Source organism: Phragmites australis, chromosome 7, assembly GCF_958298935.1.
Source record: "Phragmites australis chromosome 7, lpPhrAust1.1, whole genome shotgun sequence".
NCBI classification, from domain to species: Eukaryota; Viridiplantae; Streptophyta; class Magnoliopsida; order Poales; family Poaceae; genus Phragmites; species Phragmites australis.
Window position 1 is genome coordinate 6,197,239 of NC_084927.1, and position 21,257 is coordinate 6,218,495.

Here is a 21,257-nt window from a genome sequence, read left to right on the forward strand (position 1 = left end):
CCGAGAGCTCCACCTCACCTATAACTGCCCCCGCGGCCCCGCCTAGCGTCACATCCCTCCCCACCCCAGAGTCACCATAGGTATAGCTCCTTCCCGGGTGCCAATGAAGTCGTAGCCCGATTATTTAGACAACCATTAGAATTTAGTCAAGTTTTCAATAGACCTCGAGATTATGGAGTTCAGCCCCCACATTGCAGTTGAATGGGGAATTCGGATATGATTTTTAGTTGTCTGAGCCTTCAGACTTAACAAAATAGCCCCTGAATTTTTACTAGATTCAGAAAATATTGAATTTGATAGTTTACAACAAGGCGCCTCTCAATTCTTGACATGTAGATAGAGCTAAAGGAAATAAGTCTACAAATAAACTGCAAGTTTCCTGTATATATCAATGCACAGCTTGAAGCTTTGCCTATGAGCATATAACAATTGCTTATTTTCGCACCAAGATGAATAATTACAAACCTTACAGGAACAAAATACATGGGCTGTCATCTCGACAGCATGTTCCATACATTGAACCTAACAGCATGAAGCACCATGCAAAGAATAGGTCGTGCTGCCAAAACCTCTCAGGTTCCCTCTATAACAGCATCTAACCAATATTAGCACCCCAAAGCGGGATCAAAATACTATTGAAAGAAAGAAAGAAAGAAAGAAATGTGGCCTGACATGACAGAGCTATTGAGCAAAACTTTCATCTTGGGAAGTGCATGAGCGTCAAGATGTTACTTTGATGTCATTAAGGGAGCTCGTTTTTCACTGCACCGCACAGCAATACCTGCATGGTTATCACTACTCCAGGTTAGAGACACTACACTACCTAAGCTGAAGAATTTTTCAAGTTCAGAAGAAATAGTTCTAGTTTTGTTAAATTAACTCTTTATTTTATTCTGAAGAAATTATCTGCGATAGGCCAGAATCATTCGATCAACCAATATTTCTAGTTTTGACCTTTGCTTAAAATTTGGAATATAACAACTTGGATGCCTGGGGTAAGGTCAACATTACTTTGCATGAACTTGGAAGTACGATATTCGGCATCAATTTGCTATATATTTAAGATAATCAATACATTGACTCTTTTCTTTCTTAAAAAGACATTAAGATGTTCAACACTGGTAATTATTAGGGAGACTTCTTTTCAGAAAAAACCATAAGGACAATTATCTGCAAGACAATAAACTTTCAAGAATTCAAGATATAATCGAAAGTGTACACAACTTATGGGTAAGAATATGATGGCCATAACCAACTAGAAATATCCCCCAAACTCCCACTAACAGGTTTTAAAATCCCAAGTGGTTTTTACTCTCCATCGGGAGCTTTTGTCCCAACAACACAATTAACATTGAAAAATTACACAAAGCAAAGCACATGTGATCTACTTTCCAAGTTTTGTGACAAATGTGCTAAGCTCTGATCTAAGAACAGCTGTTTGGACTTTGGACACTAATGCCAGTGTTTTTGTACCGCTACTCATCCACTACTACAGCATTCTCATTGATATCCAAACCTGAATGTGTAGTTGCACTAATTTGACAACCCCATTGATATTTACCAGTGGTGCATACACTTCGGTAGTTTTGAACCAGTTGCCACTAGTTAATAGTTGGCGATGGCTGGCCATCACAGTGGACAATCCATGTTCCTAATTTTCAAATCATACCCCTAACTATAGAATAGAACAAAAAAAGGGTATTATAAATACATAAATGCAGAAGTTGACATCAATGACAAGCAAAACCTTAAAAGTTATGCAGGCAGAAGACCACAATCAGAAGTAGAGCCAAGCACTACCTGCACAGAATTTTATGCCAAAAATGGCAATGTCTTGGAGCACTTCCCATTTAACATATTTTCCACGAGTGAACATTTGCAGATATGAGTCAGTTCTTAATGTACAGTAAATCATTCATCAACTTTCGTCCCAAAGTTCTCAGCCAAGAATTCATCAAGAAGACCATAATTTTGAATAGTTTCTGCACTGAAATTCTCAGTAGGCAACTTCCGGATACATGCAAGAATATGCTGAATATCTCGGCACAATCTGGGTTGCATCAATCATTAAACAACACATAGTTTATAAAACATGTAGAGAACACTAATGGCTGAAACTGAGAATGTAATTGAGTGATTTTCCCCTTGTGAGGAGGAAAAACATAGGTTAAAAGCAGTTTACCTGTTCTTTGCCTGAGTACTAACTTCCAATTTTGAAAATGCTTCTGTAATATGTGAATGGAATATTTGAACTACTTGCCTGGATTGCACACAAGGGTATAAATAAATCAGCGTCCCTGAATATAATTTTGCAGGGAAACAACAAATAATAATGAACCACCATTACAAATACAAGAAAAAGTATGACGTCAAACATGTTGTGGACAACAATTTCCAGTCAAGTAATTGCTATGCAGTACAAATAAAGCTGACTGTACAAATGATGGTTTTACTAGCAACAAAATTAGGAGACATGGAGAGACGACAAGTTGGAAACTGTAATATATTACGAATTACTTTCTCATGTTTAAGAATTGCAATATTTAATCATTGTAGATTTTAGTGATTTGCTGAGGTATGTTCAACAACATATCATGAGGAAATTAAGTAACAACATGCAAGGAATGACCTGCATGAGTTATTTGTAGCTGAGATTCATAATTCTCGAATAGAAGAAATATATGATGCAATAATTCCAATAATAGCACAGGTTGGCAGACGTACTAAAGGAAAGGAATGGTCAGAAGTGAAAATCTTTTACCTGAATATTGTTTGCACATCAACCTCAAGCAATGTTTGAGAAAGGATGCGATGCAAATAAGTTACTTCCTGAAAAAATATATGCATTCAAAATCTCAACAAGTAACTCAGGAAAGTAAACACCTGAACCAGTGAAAACATATTCCTTTCTAGAATTCTGAGATATAAATTACGCTAATGATAATCTTAGTAACGAGACCATATGCAATGTTTTCATACCTAAGCAACAAATGAACCAATACTCATCTTAAAACACATACATGTTTTTTGTAACTTCAAATAAATGTAGACAGGAATTCACAACAAAATAATAGCAATAGGAATTTCCATTGATAGCCAGCTAAACTGTAATACCTTTGTAACGGCTTTAGCAAATGGACTTGGCTGCAAATCATTATCCTCTGGTCCATTCCAACCCTCCAGAATTTGGGGTAATTTTCTAAGATTTGCTAGCAATCTCTCTCTCATTATCTGGACAAGCTTGCTGTGAATTTCATCTCGATGAATCTTGTAATCCTGTTATTTCTTAAAAACTTGTATGAAATGACACTCATGCAAGGACAAGAAAAAGATGGTACATGTGTCACTTTAACTAATTAAATGTCAATATATAAATTAAATTAGCACCTGAGTGACTCTATCCAGTTCAGACATTAACAGCTGTTTGCGTGCTTCAGGTATTTTCAGGAAAAGTACTCGCCTGATATCTGCAGTTTCAAGGAAAAATTAGAAAAATTGAAAGCCAAAACCCCCATAAACTCCCTCCGTTTCACAATATATGTCCATTCACTCAGGATTTGGCGTCTCAAAATATTTGTCCATGACAAGAGTGTAGTCATTAGTTATCACATTTTTTCCACTCTACCCCTACTTCAATGATATGAAAGAGTTTAAGTAGTTATTGCATGTCAGTTAATATGGACATGTGAGGTCATTTCAAATTAACTTTTTGTTGGACATAGTGGTTCCTTGGTTAGTGCATATGGCAGTTATGGACATATTGTGAAAAAGAGGTTGCATTTTGAAAATTTGCAGGACAATCCTGAAAAAGCAAGGCATGAAACCAACATTGTTGCGCACATTTGGTTCCCTAGCATGAGTGTAGTAAAACTAGGACATGCTCACGGGGTTTACATTTTTGTTGCATTGAATATAGAATAGTTATGGTATCAGTTTCGACATCTTATGTGAACTCTATTGGTGGGCTGTGGATTGTGTGAAAATAGACTTAATCTTCAGAACTCCAGTAGCTACATACCCTAGAGAACTTCAACAAAGTAAGGAGTTTGTACACATGAAATAAAGAAACATAATCTGTAGAAAATTAAAAAAATGTTTACCTGGAATTAACGAATATATAAAGCTAATAATTTGGCTCGCCAAAGCTAAATGCTTAGAAGTAATTGATTTAAGACCAGAAACCTGAGAAGCAAAACAGACAAAAAATAAATCAAGTTATCATAACTATTGCAAGACAAAAAACTGAGTGGCTAAATCAAATCAGCTCTTGATATTGATCAAGACCTTAGACGTTATACTAATCATGCACTGAAGTACAATTGTTCTAACAAAACAATAAACATTTGCTTAAAATAGTGTATGCATATAGGAGTTACTACCTCTGTTCTTTTTTACTTGTCGTTTAGACATCGATTCGGTCTCCAATGCATGCCTTTGAACATTACTTTTTCTAAGTATTTGTTATCCAAAGTTATTGAAAACAGAATCATTTGAAAGTATTTTCCGTTACAAATCTACTGGTATCATTTTCATATGACAAATCTTACTTCCTCCGGTCACAAAAGAGTGTCACTTTGGACATCAACACGGTCACTAATACATTACTTTGACCACTAATTAGTATAAAAGGTATGCAAATTATAGCAAAGTTGTAATATTTTGAAACAATTTTAAAGACAAATCTAGCCATACCATTTTCAAAAGTTCAATCAAAATATTTAAAAAGATATTAACGACCAAAGTTTAAACGTGTTTAACGACCAAAGTTTAAACGTGTTCACTGCACGCAACCTAAAATGACACTCTTTTGTGACTAGAGGGAGTAGTACTTTTGTGTATATTAGTGGTCAAAGTTCCTAATGTTTGACTGCATGCATCCATAAACGTCATATATTTGAGAACAGAGGGAGTACCAATTTTGCAAACAGCTTTGTCCCATGCAATGACGCATGTAGTACAGACACCACATATTGTTCAGACAAGTATTACTCACATCAAATGGAAAATCACAGTAAACATTGACATAATGTAGTAAATGAAATAGAGAGGATGCAATGTTAATAACTCAAATAGCATACTACAGTACCTGCATGGCGCCTGCACCAAGAACAAGTTGGCAAGTCCTAGTGTTGAAAAGCTTCAGTATTTCCACAACACGTTGGACCACCTCAAAAGATAATGATGGTAAACATTTACTAATGTCAACATATTCTGATAACATCTTCAACAATATCAAACCACTGCATAACCAATAAAGCACTCATTAAGGATTCATCCCACAGGAACACAAATAGAAACATAAGTCACAAGAAGAACTGAAACAAAGAAACAAAAATATGTATGATTATATGAAATAATACTCATTTCAATTAGATTAGTAAATGGATGATTATTGAACACATTATATAAATTTGAAAATAAAAAAGAAATATAAATATATTTTTGCATTTCAGCAGTGTAAGGTTCTGCGTAGAGACCAAAACATGAATCATTTATAGGCAAATATAGATGACTAACCAGTTTACCATATGATAGCCAACACCTCCATGTACAATGGTCTGCGAGGTTGACCTGGCATTCCCAACAACACTATTTTCAGTCTGAAGAGAAGTGGACTCAATCTTGCTTTCATGGCCTGTCACAGATGTTACTTTGCCATTATCAGCATTATTTTCAGCTGAACATGCCAGTTCTTGACTTGTAGGCCCATGATCATTGAACTTAGAGTTATCATCAGTGCTAGGCATCCCCATGCCGTTAACAGAAGAATAGGTGGATGACAGTGAAAGAACAATTGCTTGGAACTCTTCCGGAACATCAACAAGAACCCACGTCTCTTGGTCAAGAACTGCCTTGATTTTTGTCATCTTCAAAAGGTCATTGAACGTTTTTAGTTTACAAAAAGAGACTATAGCTTACAATGTTTAACTAGTCTTATTTATCTTACTTGTTAGGTAATTAACATAATTTTAATGGCTAGAGACGACGATGCACTTCGTTAATATCTTTGATTCCACCGTCATTTTCATCTTAAAAGTATTCCAATGGTACATTTGTACCGTTTTCAATTTGATGGACAGCCAATCAGCCATAAATGAGGGAGAAAATTGAGGGTTTATATTCCTAAAATAGAGAGTTAATTCGAATTTGAGACAAATTTGAGACAAATAGAGGGTTTTCAATAGTTCTTTTATAAGCTTCTAATCAACATAATCGAATTTGAGTAGGGTTTTAACTGATAAATTGCAAAATACTAATACTGACCCGAACACTATGCTGATGATCAACGAATTGTTTTGATTGTTGCTGTAGGATTCCACGAATGTTGTAACCCAACCTGCCTCCAATCTACAAGAACATGAGGCCAAGATAACATCATAACTTGCTTCTATGCAATTAATATGGATTATTTTGCACATATTTTTCAAACAGGAAAACCTTTTCAGTAGAAGCTATAAACTCTTCTGTTATATTGTAGATGATCAAGAACTCCTGGAGCCTTAACTTGGGATGTAGAGCAGCACGGACACCCAGCAGCTTAGCCCATCGCCCATGGGCAGCATCACATGCGGCAAAAACTGCTTCGGTGTTTTCTCTCAAGACATCAGCCCTGCACCAAATGCAAATGTTCACACACCTTTTTGTATGGCCCAATATAAAGTATTCAGAAATACAAAAAAAACCCATGAAAATGACTCAATGTGCCAATCTGTTACGAGAACTGACCACAGCACTACCATGACACCAGCAATAAACTTACTTTTACAACTCTGCATGGAACAGACAATAGAGGACATGTTACAGCTAAACTTACCGGACATTCTTTATTGAATTTGTAATGGATAAATCATTTGCTTTTCCTTGGACCAATGGGATCTTGGAAGTACTCCGTGTAAGAGTATTAGAGACCCGTGAAGAAACACTATAGTCATTCTCTTGGGAAATATCAGAAACAGCTGAACCACCATGTTGAAGCGTAGGATTACTAACATCAAGGTTTCCCATGATCCACTCAACTATTCTTTTCACTTCAGCTGCTTGCAGTAAATGTATCTGAAATTACAAAAGAATGTCGACCCCATGAAACTTTTGGTTGAAGTTTTTTTACAATGCATGATATCAACTAGTAGGAAGTTTGCATTGGACATTCCACCTTTAATGTAAGGTATAATTTCCTTGAACAATTTGGGCACGTATAATAAATGCAAAGAAAACAATCTGGACATAGGCTGTACAGACCAACATAAAGATTCTTTTTGAGAAACCAGGTATGCCAATGTAAGAGCTAAAACAAGGTAAGGCTAATCCATCCAGAGCACTGAGCACCAGAAGAGGAGACAATCATTACAATTAAATTTCACCCAGGATCTTCATTCAAAAGGAAAAAGTGGAATTCTTATTAAGAATTACTTTACCTGTACTATCCTAAAAATAGCTGATAAAAGTTGAACAAACCCTTCAGATGACAGACTTCGCAACTTATTTGCTAGGGACTGGCCTCCAGCTGCAGTTATATGTTAAAGTTAAAAGGATACAGGATATTGAACATAAGAAATAGCAAAACTAAGAAAAGAAATGTTGAATGCATGGAAATAAGACCATCAGAATCGGCAGCTCTGTCTCCAGTTACTGAATCAGAATCTATTGGTCTGGCAGTTAAAACTGGAAGCAAATCTGCTACAGTGGCTTTGATTGAAGCTTTCATAACAGTGATAAGCGTATCCCGGTAAATTCTGAGAACTGCAGGAAGTTTGTCCTGGAAATATAAAAATCAAAAATATCATATGATTTCCACATAAATATTGATTATTCACTCATTGAGAACAAATGCGTAGGATCTTGAAACACATAAACATGATGCCCCACCACTAAATCGTATGCACTCAAAGGCCAAAGCACAGTTTTAAAAAGCAGCCTTGGTGACCTTTGATAGCAACCGTTACCAGGGTAGTGGTAGGTCTACCCTGAGATATATGCATAGTGGTCAAATTCAAGGTTTAACAAGCTGGTATAGCTGTTAGCACACCTTGCAATGCTATATAGCCTTTCTAGCAGCCAAACTAAATAATTGTCCTTTCATGTGGCTTCCAAGAAGACTCATTCTATCCTTTAAAGTCCAAACTTGTAATGATTGAACTTCTAGCAATATGTCCACATATGAAACATTATATGGTACATTTGGAACTCCATTGTTCAGTGGTATGATTTTCTCTATAATTCATACTGCGCATATTAATATTATATTTTTTAATCGTACAAGGTGGGGCAGCCACTCACGAACCAGGACAAAAATTGTAATATGCAAAGGAGAACTTACATTTTAAAAAAGAATGAACTTTCCTTTCTGTCCAAATAAATTTTAGAGGATATATTATTTACATATGCCCTGTTTGGGAGCTATTAGTCTCTTGTAAGTTACAAATAACATAAGCCCAGATTATGTGTGTGACAACCTCTTGAGCAAGCCCCAGATGTTGTTTGCCAAATTGTCTGACTAAGATAAAAGAAATGTATAAGCTGCTTGCATAGAACTTGTGCATTACGCTATGACCCTAAAACCCATCTTGTTGGCTCTCGAAGTATCGAATAAACATGGAGATATATTGACACCCCCTTTGTCACACCCATCCTCCATCTGGATCTCCAAATTCATCAAAAAAATCCTCAAAATAAAAAAACCATATTAATGAACAGTGACTTTTATTATCTTTTCCATTTCGTTAACTTATTCTTTATATATTTGGCACCAGGTTCATCTTTTTCTCTCGCTGTGCAGCTTGAATCTTTAACTGAAAATGAGCAGTTACAACCTGATCGCAACTACTTTTGTGATGTATACGGAAGTTTTGACATAATGTTCCTAATCATAAACAAGACATTCTTTTGTCAAACAGTACATTGTTACGTAACTCTCAAGAAAGGAAAAAGAACTCCAGGAAACTAATCTAATAGCTCGCCATATACAAAATAAAAAGGATTCTGTAAAACAAAAGAAATTCAAAAGAAGCAGAGATATGATACGCCTAATGTTTGTTTGAAAAAATTGCGTAAAAATTTTAGACAAGGACTCATTTGCATGCGCATCCCTGCCAGGAGAATAACATAAGGTTAATCAATACAAGAGAATAACAGAACTAACCGTTCTCAGCAGGCAAATAATGAGGGGGAGGAGTCGATCTCTAAGAACAAATCTTTCCTCCTCGTCAATGTTTACCTGCAGTAAAATGGTGAAAATTGTGAGAAAAAAATAGGTGTTGAAAATCTGTTACTTACATAATGCAGTAGCTAAAAAGTGAAGCAATAATGTAGAGCATAGTAATGTGATGAAACACTTCAGACCATTATTGTTTAAAAAAACAACTATTTCCAATTATTTTTCCTCAACTACTCAAGAGTAGTCCATTGCAAATTTGGAAGATATCAAAAGTAATTGGAAATGTCCATGGTAGTCATAGGGTATGATATACAAATTGTTTTAAAATCATGTGTAATCACATAAAGTTGTTTGGTTTTCACTTGACACATTCCGAAGACAAATTCGACATTCATTTCACAACTACAAGATGAGCAAGAAAATAAACGAAAAGAATTTACTCTCATACAATGATACAAAGAGTCCCTACACTTGTCGCTTCATTCCTCCCCTTGTTAATCCAGTTTCCTTTTTACAAAACTCACAGTAAAAGGTTCACGAAAATGCTACTACATGAATTCTCTTGTCAGAAACTATTAAAATAGCATGAGTTGATACTAATCACGAAATACACTATGAATGTTCTTAACCTAAATTTTGTTGAACATAAAACAAACATAGCATACAACTTGAATAGGATACAGGCAAATGGTCAAACAGACTGCATACACAGTACATTTTGCTAGAAAATGAAATATTTAAAATGCACATACCTCATGCTCTATCCCATTCAGTGGGCTGGAAGCTTTTCTTTTGACATTTGATAAAATCATTGCATCTACAGCTTTTCCATCAGGAACAGCAGCGTGCACAAATTCTGCTGAAAGAATGCTACAAGGATGAATATTGTCAAGTTAAACAGCAAGTTACAGATAGATAGAAGATATCTGTGAAGAAAGTCACTATTTTCGTTCTACAGGTGAAATAGAACGAATTTCAAAAAATAAGATCCTCGAATGGTCCTAGATATAAGTGAGTGGGCATATGTTAAATTTTCAGCAATGTGCAACCCCCTAAATCATTGCATTGCACATAGGACAAAATGCATTAGTGTCATTCGTTTAATCAATATCCTTAAAAGAATACAACTTTTATGCTGAATAAGGCCTAAATGGAATTCAATATAGATTGGAATACATTCGTTCCTTAGAGAATCGGTTTGTTGGATAGTTAAGAAGCAATACGATAACCAGATTCACTTGATGCATCTGACTGTAATAAGGCGTCCAAAACTATGGTTGTTCTATTTAAAAGAAACGAGTAATCTGGCTCGTTTAGAGTGCAGACATGATGCACATATTAATAATGCTAAGTCTATTCAATGGTCCAACACATTGAAGCTCACTGAAACGACTAGCAACACTAAGAAAGGGTGGGATCAATTTTTTTTTTTTTTTTTGCATTGGGACGAAAAAGGTATTTGAAGTACAAACACTACTTGGTTACTTTTTAAAACCAGTCAGTTTATCTATGTTGCTAGAGATTATTCAATGTCAAGAGTAGTCATGAAAATAATTGTGCAATCTAAACGGTGTGGTCCCAGTGTTACAAGTGTGCATCCTGTTGAGTATTTGAATATATGGTTAATTCATCAGAGCATACCTGTACACTGAATCTAGTGATGTTCCCAGCTGATCTCGAATATTTCGAAAGCAATAAAGACCAGTAAGTTCATCTGTATCCTGATTCACAATATGAAATGTTTAAGGATCATCATAGTCTAAGTCACATATGCTGCATGTTTCCAAGATAGCTGCAGTGCGAAATGAAATATTTGTAGATGTAGGGCACTTAAAGTAATCAGGTAACTTGATTCATTGCAATCCCCGATCGTTGATTTATCTGTTAAATACATATATTGCTCTGTATAATATCCCCAGATTATAAAGGGTTTCTTGCATATTGTCATCTGTACATGTGTATATATATTGGCCTAAAACCTACAGGGAATACAAATTGTTATTCCTAACATGGTATTAGAGCTAGGGTTCTTCTTGGACGCACAACTCGTCCTGATCTAACACCCATCTCTTCCCCGTCAGCTCTCTCCACCTCTCCATGCCGTCTCCTCTGTCAGCTCCCCCCCCCCCACCTCCCCACGCCCCTGCGGTGAGCTCTCCCGACGCCGGATCTACTCATTCGGATCTACTCGCTCGAAATTAAGGTATGCCTCCACGTTTTGCTCACACGAAATCGAGATTCGGTGCTCTGCCAGGCGTCTCCCGCCCGCCGTGCTCCTCCCGGTCCGGCGCCGCCACGCTCCCTCGCGCCGTCGCACTTCCTCACCGTCGGCCGGGCTGCTCCGTCTCGCCGCCAGCCGAGTAGCCGCCTGCTTCTCTGTTCGAGCTGCTGCTCGTTCATGACCTCAATGTTATGTGAGCCACTCGGTACATGAGGCGACTCTGTTCTAACAGAACAAATAAAAAAAAGGCAAAAGCTCGCCGCTTTCTTTACGCTCTCGTCGTCGACCGCCGCTTCTCCTTTGCGCTCTCGCCGTCGCTTGTCGCGCTCTCGCTGTTGCTCGCCGCTATCTTTGCACTCTTGCCGTCGACCGCCGCTTCCCTTGCGCTCTCGCCATCGTTTGTCACCTCTTCAGGATGTCGTCGAGCACCATTTCAGTTCCTCGGTGCTCAGTTATCTTTGATGGTGCCAACTATCAGGACTTCGCACAGCATATGTGTGTTCACATGCGCGGCCTTCGTCTTTGGGGTGTTCTCTGTGGCGACGTTCCTTGTCCTCCTTCCCTAGAGCTTCCGACGGAGCCCGTGCAGCCGACTATTAACAAAGGAGACAAAGCAGCTATTGACATCGTCACAGCTACTTATGAGAAGGCCGTCTCCGCCTATTAAGAAGCTTTGGAGTTGTATCGTGATCGGCTGTCTGACTGTGCTCAATGGATGGATGATGATACTCGTGTGGCATCTATTCTGATTGCTAGTGTGGAGCACATGTTTTCTTCTGAGATTGTTGGGTTCTCTACCGCCTTTCAGATGTGAACTCTCATCTTCATCAGACCTATGAGCCATCTGTGGATGCTCTCTATCTGTCTGTTGTTCACCAGGAGAAATCTCTTCAAAAGGGTGATGCCATAGTTGATGCTTTCTATGCTCAGATGCCGGATGTGTGGTGTCAGTTGGACTCTCTTTCTGTTGCTGGTTGCCACTCTTGTCAATGCTGCTTGGATCTGCGTGCTGAGCATAACTTTCGATGCCTCTACGAGTTCCTAACTCGCCTTCGCCCGGAGTTTGAGCAGCGTTGGGCTCAACTGCTTTCTCAACATCCTCGTGTCACGCTTGTGGAGGCTCTTACGGAGCTGTGCTCAGAGAAAACTCGTCTGCGTGGTTCTGGGCTGCTGCCACTTTCTTTAGTTTTGGCTACTCGTCCACCTGTTGCGCCTACATCTTCGACTACACCATCGTTTGCTCCTCGTGCGACTCCTTCACCACCTGTGCCCTCTTCAGGTGGTGATGGTCGCCCTCGCTGCACCTACTGCAGCAAGGAGGGTCATGTCAAGGCGAACTACTACCGAAAGAAGAAGCATCTTCGACGTTTCTCTGGTGCTTCTACCTCAGCTACCTCCTCGACTACCTCTTCGACTGACACTCAGCAGGAGATTGTGACACTGCTTCGTCGCCTGGTTGCTACCTCTGGCTCTACACCGACAGGTTCTACTACTCTCTCTTCTGACATTGAGAGACCACTTTCTACGCATTTAGGCACTTCAACTTGAATTTTTGACTCAGAAGCATCTTTTCATATGACTTCTGATTATTCCAGTCTGTCTTGATTTCATGCTCTTGTTTCTCCTATTCATGTTATTACCGCTGATGGTACTTCTCTTTCTGTTGCTAGTCGGAGCACCCTTAGTACTTCTTCTTTTAGCGTCCCTTATGTTGCTCATGTTCCTGAACTCACCATGCAGCTCATGTCAACTGGTCAGCTTACTGACCATGGCAGCTTACTGACCATGGTTGTCGTGTTATCCTAGATTCTGACTCTTGATGTGTTCAAGATCGTCACATGGGTGCTCTGGTTGGTACCAGCCCCCAACACCATAATTCTTAGCGTCTATGGGAGCTTGACTGGCTCCGTCTTCCTTCCGCTGCCGCCGCCGGTCTTTCTGCTTCCTCACTTACTGGCTCCTTCTAGCAGTGGCATCATCGTCTAGGTCATGTTTGTGGGTCGCGTCTGTCTTCTTTAGTTCACTGTGGTCTTTTAGAGTCTGTCTCAGGAGATGCGTCCTTAGATTGTCAAGGTTGTAAACTTGGTAAACAGATTCAGCTTCCTTATCCTCACAGTGAGTCAGTGTCTCAACGTCCTTTTGATATTGTTCACTCAGATGTATGGGGTCCGGCACCCTTCGTATCGAAATGGGGTTATAGATACTATATTATCTTTATAGATGATTTTTTCGCCACACTTGGATTTATTTCATGTCTTCGTGTAACGAAGTGTTATATATATATAAGAGCTTTGCCACTATGATTCACACAGTTTGACACTCCTATTTGTGTTTTTCGTGCTGACTCTGCAGGCGAATTTCTTTCTGGGTATCTTCATTCCTTTCTTGTTGAACAAGGTACATTGTATCAGTTCTCCTACCTAGAGCTCATGCTCAGAATGGTGTTGCTGAGCGCAAGCATCGTCATCTCCTTGAGACTGCTCGTGCGCTTATGCTTACCTCTTCTGTTCCACCTCATTTTTTGATTGAGACGATCTCCACTGCCACGTACTTGGTCAATATCCAACCCTCCTCTGCCCTCAAGGGTGGGATTCCTTTTGAGCGTCTATGTGGGCACCTTCCTGACTACTCTCTTCGTCTTTTTGGCTGTGCTTGTTGCATTCTTCTTGCCTCTCATGAACGTACCAAACTGACCGCTCAATCTGTTAAGTGTGTCTTTCTTGACTACAGTGCTGAGCATAAAGGTTTAGGTGTTAGGACCCTGTTGCTCGCCGGATGCGTATTTGTCGGGATATTACTTTTGATGAGTCTCGTCTCTTTTATCCTCGTACCTCTCTGTCCACTTCTTCAACTTCTTTGGTCGAGCCACTGTCTTTTCTCACTTTTCCTGCTACACCCATCATTGTTTCCTCCTCTTCCACGGGCACCGTTGGCGCCTCCTCCTGTTGTGCCTTCTTCGGTGCCTTCCACGCCTTTAGCCTCCACCTCACATGCTACTGCTTCTGGTCTTGTTGAGTCTTTTCCTTTCCATTACACTCGTCGTTCCCGTGTTACCTCCCATCCTGTTGTGCCGCTTTCTTATGAGCTTTCTTCTGGTGATTCAGTTCCTACTTCCTCTCCTCGCTACTCTCTTCGTGATCGCCATTCGATTCGTCGTCCTGATCGATTTGGCTTTGCTGGTGTTGTTCTTGTCGAGCCGTCTTCTTACCGTGATGTTGTTGCTCATCAGGAATGGCAACATGCGATGGCAGAGGAGCTTGCTGCTCTTGAGCGCACCAGCATGTGCAATCTTGTTCCTCTTCCTGCACATGTTCGTCCTATCACGTGCAAGTGGGTCTATAAGATTAAGACTCGCTTTGATGGTTATCTTGAGCGTTATAAGGCTCGTCTTGTCGCCCGTGGTTTCCAACAAGAGAATGGTCGTGACTATGATGAGATGTTTGCTCCGATGACCCACATGACCACAGTGCGTACTCTTCTTGCTGTTGCATCTGTGTATCACCGGTCTATCTCCCAACTTGATGTCAAGAATGTCTTTCTTAACGGTGAGTTGCGTGAAGAGGTCTGCATGCACCCACCGCCAGGGTATTCTGTTCCTAATAGCATTGTTTATCGTCTCTGTCGCTCTCTCTATAGCCTTAAGCAAGCCTCTCAGACTTGATTTGAGCGTTTTTCTTCTGTGATCATTGTTACTGCTTTTTCTGCTAGTGCTCATGATCATGCGCTCTTTGTTCACACTTCCTCTCATGGTCAGACTCTTCTTCTCTTGTATGTTGATTACATGATCATTACAGGAGATGATTCTAAGGATATTACCTTTGTGAAGGCTCGTCTCAATGAGCAGTTTCTTATGTCCGATCTTGGTCCTCTTCGCTACTTTCTTGAGATTGAGATTTATTCTACTTCTAAGGGTTTCTTTCTGTCCCAAAAGAAGTATATTCAGGATCTTCATCGTGCTTCTATCACTGATGAGCGCACTGTTGAGACTCTCATAGAGCTTAATCTTCAGCTTTCGTCCATTGATGGTGAGCCTCTTGCTGATCCCACTTGCTACTATCATCTAGTTGGGAGTCTTGTTTACCTTGGTATCACTCGTCCTGACATTTCTCATGCAGTGCACATCCTCAATCAGTTCATTTCTGCTCCCACTCAGCTCCACTATAGTCATTTTCTGCGTGTTTTGCGCTATCTTCGTGGGATTATCTCTCGTCGTCTCTTTTTTCCACGCTCCAGCTCTTTACAACTTCATTATTATTCAAATGCTACTTGGGCTAGTGATCCTTCTGATCGCCGGTCTATTTCTGCCTATTGTGTTTTTCTTAGTGGTTCTCTCATTGCTTGGAAGACTAAAAAGCAGACTGCAGTTTCTCGTTCTAGTGCAGAGACTGAGTTGCGAGCCATGGCATTGTTGACAGCGGAGCTTAATTGGTTACGGTGGTTACTTGAGGATTTTGGTGTTTCTTATCCTGCACCTACTCTTTACTCAGACAGTACAGGTGCTATCAGTATTGCTCAGGATCCGGTGAAGCATGAGCTCACCAAGCATATTGTTGTTGATGCTTCTTACACACGGACGTAGGTACAGGATGAGGTGATTGATCTTCAGTATGTTCCTTCCGAGCTTCAGTTGGCTGATTTCTTCACAAATGCACAGAGTACATCTCAGCACAGATTCTATCTCTTCAAACTCAGTGTGGTTGATCCCCCATGAGTTTGAGCAGGGGTGTTAGATACATATATTGTTCTGTATAATATCCCCAAACTATAAGGGGTTTTTTTGCATATTGTCACATATACATGTGTATATATACTGACCTAGGGTCTCTAGGGAATGCAAGTTGCTATTCCTAACAGTATCAACAGTACATTGTATCAGATCATACAAGACTTAGAACTCACTAACTTACCAGCAAATTTTGCAAGTCATCGATGACATCAAGGGCACCAGCACAGTCTGCTGCTGCAACAAGCTGGAAATGTAGAAGATTAACGAGTGAAAGCACAGGAATATCAATTAGAAATTATATATAAGATCTCATATCTGCATACAGGTGTTCTGGCTGACATGGATGATAATGATGATGTTCACTGGCAGGAAATAATAACAACTTTTGCAGTGGAGCCAGGAATGCCACGTGTGGTCACTATTTTAAACAGTGTTCCAAGGTGGCCAAGCAAACAGCCATGACATCTAGGCCACTTTGCATTGAAAATCTGAGCTATCCACAGATGGTGGGCTCATGAGGCATATTCACAAGCTCAACTTCCCACGAACAGAGTGATTATAACATTTCAATAACAACAACCACTGATGTCCCCAATCTAGGGAAAGGATGGGTGGGATGATCAATCAAAAACAGTTCATTTTGTCCCTACTTTTTTTCTCAAATTGACAGCTCAAGATTCATCACATTGTTTCAATGTCAACATATATCTGCCATTTCGCATTTGTAATGACCACAAGAATATAAGGCGTGTTCAATATATCCTGATCATTTCAGACAGATACATTACTGGTCACAAGTGAAATGCAACGTGAAGACACATGTCTGATAAATGCACTCACCAGCTTGAGCGCTGCGAGCGCCTGGCTGACGTAGAGGATGACAGTGAGCTTCTGCTGCAGGGCGACAAGGTTGCCCCTCGTCGCATTGAGTTCCTGCACCTGCCGCGCTGCCCCAACAAGGCCCCCCGTGAGCACCCGGACCACCTCCCTGAGGTCGCGGATCCTCCCTACCGCCGTAACAATCTCCCCGTCGAGCGCGCGCAGCCGGCCCTGCGCCTCGTAGAAGGACTCGGACCGCAGCGCGATCTCCCGCACGAGGTGCTGCTCCACAACGTCGAGGTGCTGGCCGAGGCGCTCCTGCAGCCCGTCGTCGTCGAGCGGGCACGCGGCCCTGAAGGTGGGCCCATCCTCGAGCGCGAAGTCCTCCTTGAAGAAGAGTGCGGGGACCTCGCGGAGGCATGCGGCGAGGCCGGAGGACGCGGGTGCGGCGGAGGCGTCGTCGGAGGCGGCGAGCTCGGCGTTGGCGTGGAGGCGGATGTCGGCGAAGCGCGCTAAGGGTTCGGAGACCGCGGCGAGGTAGGGCGCGAAGTCGGCGCGGGTGACCTCGCAGGGGTGCGACGGCGGCGGGGGAACCGCGTCGGTGAGTGGGGTCGGGGGCGGCCAGGGCAGCCAGTAGGAGGAGGCGGCGGAGGTGAGAGGGTTGTTGAGGAGCGCGGTGATGGACTGCGGAACGCCGCCGGGGGGTCCAGCGGAGGTGGGGGAGTCGGTGGAGGAGTAGGATGCGGCGGAGGCGGTGCGGAGGGGCGGGCGCGACGCCATCGCGGCGGCGGGGTCAGCGAGGGATCGGAGGAGGCATGGGGAGATCGGGATCTGGGAGGCACAGCAGCGAAGCCAAGCTTGGTGTGGGATGTCAGATCTGGTGCCTGTTGGTCAGGTGCTAGCAAGAGGAAGGGGAGGGGAAAGAGTTATGGTTTTGATTTCTTCCGATTTCTTCTTGTTTTAGTAAATTTTATAAAATTACATGTTTAAATTTGAAACTTTGAATTTTTCTAGAAATATATTTAATTTTGAATTTTAAACTACTATAACAAATAGAAAAAATCAAACAATTGTAACTCCATTGTAGTTACATTGATCTCTGAAGTTAGACGGGGATCACATTTAAGTTTTACTTTTAAATTCTAGAGGAAATCACTCCTAGCCGGGACTTATTTGTATTTTAGATTGACTAGTAATGTGCTGTTTGTTGCAACGTGCCTATGCGTTGCAATGTTTCTTCAAATGGGTATGGTTGTATGCTCAAACCGTTCGTAAATCTCGACACTGCTGCAACCGTGAATGGTTCTGCACCATAAGCATGCGGTGCTGACATATGAATGTATTAACATGTGTAGGCAAGTGAGTGACAAGAGTCCAATCTGAATCTTACCCTTAGATATCAATTTAACTCTCCAACTCAACTCTCACATAAACTAATTTTGATGATCATCATGTCAGTTAATTCCTAGGAAAATATGTTTTTGCTAGTTTAGTCAATCAGACAAACATGTATAATCTGACAATCATACCCCTTAGAGATGATATGTTTCTCTGGCTGATTTATTCATACCGTTAGGAAAACAGGATGTCATAAAAATACAAAAATCCATTTGATCATTTAGTTAACTCATTGTCCAGTATATATATTTGCAATAATATGTACATAGAAAAGGCCTGTAGACATGCATGCTGCAACTCAGAGATATACATCACATCATAAGGAGGAACCTAATCTCTGAGTTATACAAGTGAAGAGCACGCATCATTCGTCTCAATGAATTTTCATTTTCTCATGCCTCCATTGACACACGTGAATAATATGGACATTTATTTTCTCATGTTTTCTGCATGAAAAAGAAAGAAATGTGCATGAAATACTAAGCTAATAAGTAACAGTTGTCTATGATATAGATAATATGAAAGATTATAGGACCACCAGTACATATTCTAGTGGCATCAATAGCAGAAGCAACACCCAAAAAAATTATCCATTTAATTAATCGGTCATATGAAATATGTAAAAATAAAGAAAGGAAGAAGTAACTATGAATAGAAACTATATCAGTTAAACAATATCCACCTTGTACTACAATAATTCATGGATCTATCTTAACATGTCACGTCCCGAAATCCATAATTGTGTGTTTTAATCCTAAAACATGCAATTTCAGGTTCATGTTCCAGTTTGGGTCACTGGAGCACTTCACTTTGAGTCGATGAGGTGGGAGAAGGAAAAACTAAGAGAAATAAAGGAGCTGGAAGCAAGTCTGGACTTTCCTCTAGGTAAATGGGGCCCACTTGGGTGGAAAAATATCTCTCTATAAGTGGGCAACAGCTCTCTCTCCCCTCAAACTTGCCCATACGTACTCCTCACCCACTCCACCATATGAGGCTTTTTGAGGAAGCAAGTTGGAGTTGGCTGTCTCTCTCACTCTCTCTCTTAGGCTCCCTTTTTCCCCTTTTGGATCCCTACCTCTGGGAGCAAGATCAAGGTACGTATGTGGTACTCACGAGACCACCAGCTCAAGGACTACTCGTCCATCCAATTCATTTTCAGTTTCCCCGAAGGAATTCGAGCTGGTTCTGAACTTGTTTGGTGTTCTTTGGGAGAAGCAAGGAAGCAGCAGTTTTTCCTCTCTTCTCCAAGCCATTTTCCGTCGTTTCCTCCTTCAACTGGCGGTCACCAACCTCAGCAAAGGACCTTGGGTGAGTCTGCTAGGCTCCCATGGCAAGTATGCTCATTTTTGGTTGGATAGATCTTGAATCTGGAACTAGGGTTGCAAAGTTCTTAAAGTTCTGCAGTCTGGGAACAAATGAGGATTTATGTGGATTTGAGTTAGGAATCATGTTGCTAGGCGGCTGAGCAAAGTCTAGACCCTGTACACCATTCTAGGCATTTTTACTTTTGATTTAGAGAGACTCTCAGGTTAGTTTAGCCTAATTTTTCCCTTCGTAATGGCTGCTGTTCTGGAGCTGCGCGAGGCTGATTTACTGTAGCGCCGAGTACTGTTCACCCCAGACACCCGGGTACTGTTCACCCGACGACCCCCGGGTACTGTTCACCTGAGCACGAGCGCAGTCGCCCCGAGCACTCCCGAGCACCCCGGGTACTGTTCACCCGACGACCCCCGGGTACTGTTCACCCGAGCACCCGAGCACCCCGGGTACTGTCCACCCGAGCACGAGTACAGTCACCCCGAGCACTCCCGAGCACCCCGGGTACTGTTCACCCGAGCACCTTTGTACTGTTCCCCCCGAGCACCCGAGCACGGTCGATCCCGAGGACCCCCGGGTACTGTTCACCCCGAGCACCCCCCGGTACTGTTCACCCCGGGTACCCCCGTGAGTACTGTTCATCCCGGGCACCCCGAGCACGGTTTATCAGGCTTTCCTGATAGCTGATGGCTTGTAAAATTCGTGGTTAATTCGTATGAACTCCAAACTTTTTGAGACCACTTAGAAAGTTCGGGTTTGGACAGTACGATCTTGGAATGATGTTGTCATGTATTGTGGAGCATATTTTTCTTACATGGTCGCATTTCATACATGCTCATTACATTGCACGCGTTGCTTTCTGTAGTGAACGCCGATCCGTCGATCCCGGAGGCCGTGGGCGATCGTGAGGCGTCCCACCTTTCTGATTCAGGGCAGCAAGGCAAGCATCGTTCATATTGCACCGTGTCTACTTGAAATTTTAATATGTTATCTACGCTTATGTATACATTGCATGTGTCGGGTACTGAGTTGGGTAGAACCTATACCGATGCATTATCCCATTTCGGTCACGTGTCATGTGTTGTTCCTAGGAGCCTAGTGGTGTCATCGAGGTCTAATTTTAGTTCGCTATGCTTAGTGGTACTTAGGCTTTCCGGTAGAAGTCGACGACGGCGTCCACCGTTGTCGCGAGCCTAGGACTTATTACTTGTTCGCACTTATGGTTGTGTTGATGATGAGTCGGTTTGGTGAGTGGTGAGTTGAGACGAGGTGTGGGCGGTGTTAGGGGTGTCATCTGCTCACGAGGAGTCCTCAGGCAGTTCGGGGAGGGAACCCGGACACCGTAGACCGCTTGCACCGGTTAAGCACCGATCATCGGTGTAGTCGGCTTTAGCACATACCTTACTCACCACATGCTGATATAATGGTAGGCGAGCCGATTACCTTCGCAGACGTGGTCATGTGGGCCTCGTCATAGACGGTGTGAGTCCGGTTTGAGTCCGGGCTTTTAGCGGTATTAGTTTGCTCGGGGAGTAGTTCTAATACCGCCGTGCCGAGCTATGGTTGATCCACATGGTTGGGCCTGGTTGGGAAAGGTTGTCACGGGTACCCCCTTGTGCGCA

General features: G+C 41.6%; 1 protein-coding gene across 3 annotated transcripts; it reads right to left on the reverse strand.

Moving 5' to 3' along the window:
• Positions 1 to 358: 358 nt before the first annotated feature.
• LOC133923920 (vacuolar protein sorting-associated protein 54, chloroplastic-like) lies at positions 359 to 17,846 on the reverse strand. 3 transcript variants are annotated; one of them, XR_009910689.1, is made up of 19 exons: positions 16,942 to 17,846; positions 16,283 to 16,345; positions 10,796 to 10,875; positions 9,907 to 10,024; positions 9,140 to 9,214; positions 7,600 to 7,756; positions 7,416 to 7,504; positions 6,815 to 7,053; positions 6,439 to 6,610; positions 6,265 to 6,348; positions 5,518 to 5,867; positions 5,087 to 5,240; positions 4,101 to 4,182; positions 3,388 to 3,467; positions 3,115 to 3,276; positions 2,762 to 2,829; positions 2,183 to 2,260; positions 1,801 to 2,050; positions 359 to 781 (listed from the first exon to the last, which is right to left on the reverse strand). XR_009910689.1 is itself a non-coding variant. In XM_062369231.1 (18 exons), the coding sequence occupies exons 1-18, from the start codon at positions 17,698 to 17,700 to the stop codon at positions 1,912 to 1,914; spliced, it is 2,949 nt and encodes a 982-aa protein (XP_062225215.1). In that variant the 5' UTR covers positions 17,701 to 17,846; the 3' UTR covers positions 1,800 to 1,911. The 3 variants fall into 3 exon arrangements, 1 of the variants encoding a protein (XP_062225215.1); XR_009910690.1 differs by having other exon boundaries at positions 359 to 795; XM_062369231.1 differs by lacking the exon at positions 359 to 781 and having other exon boundaries at positions 1,800 to 2,050.
• Between the last annotated feature and the right edge of the window lie 3,411 nt (positions 17,847 to 21,257).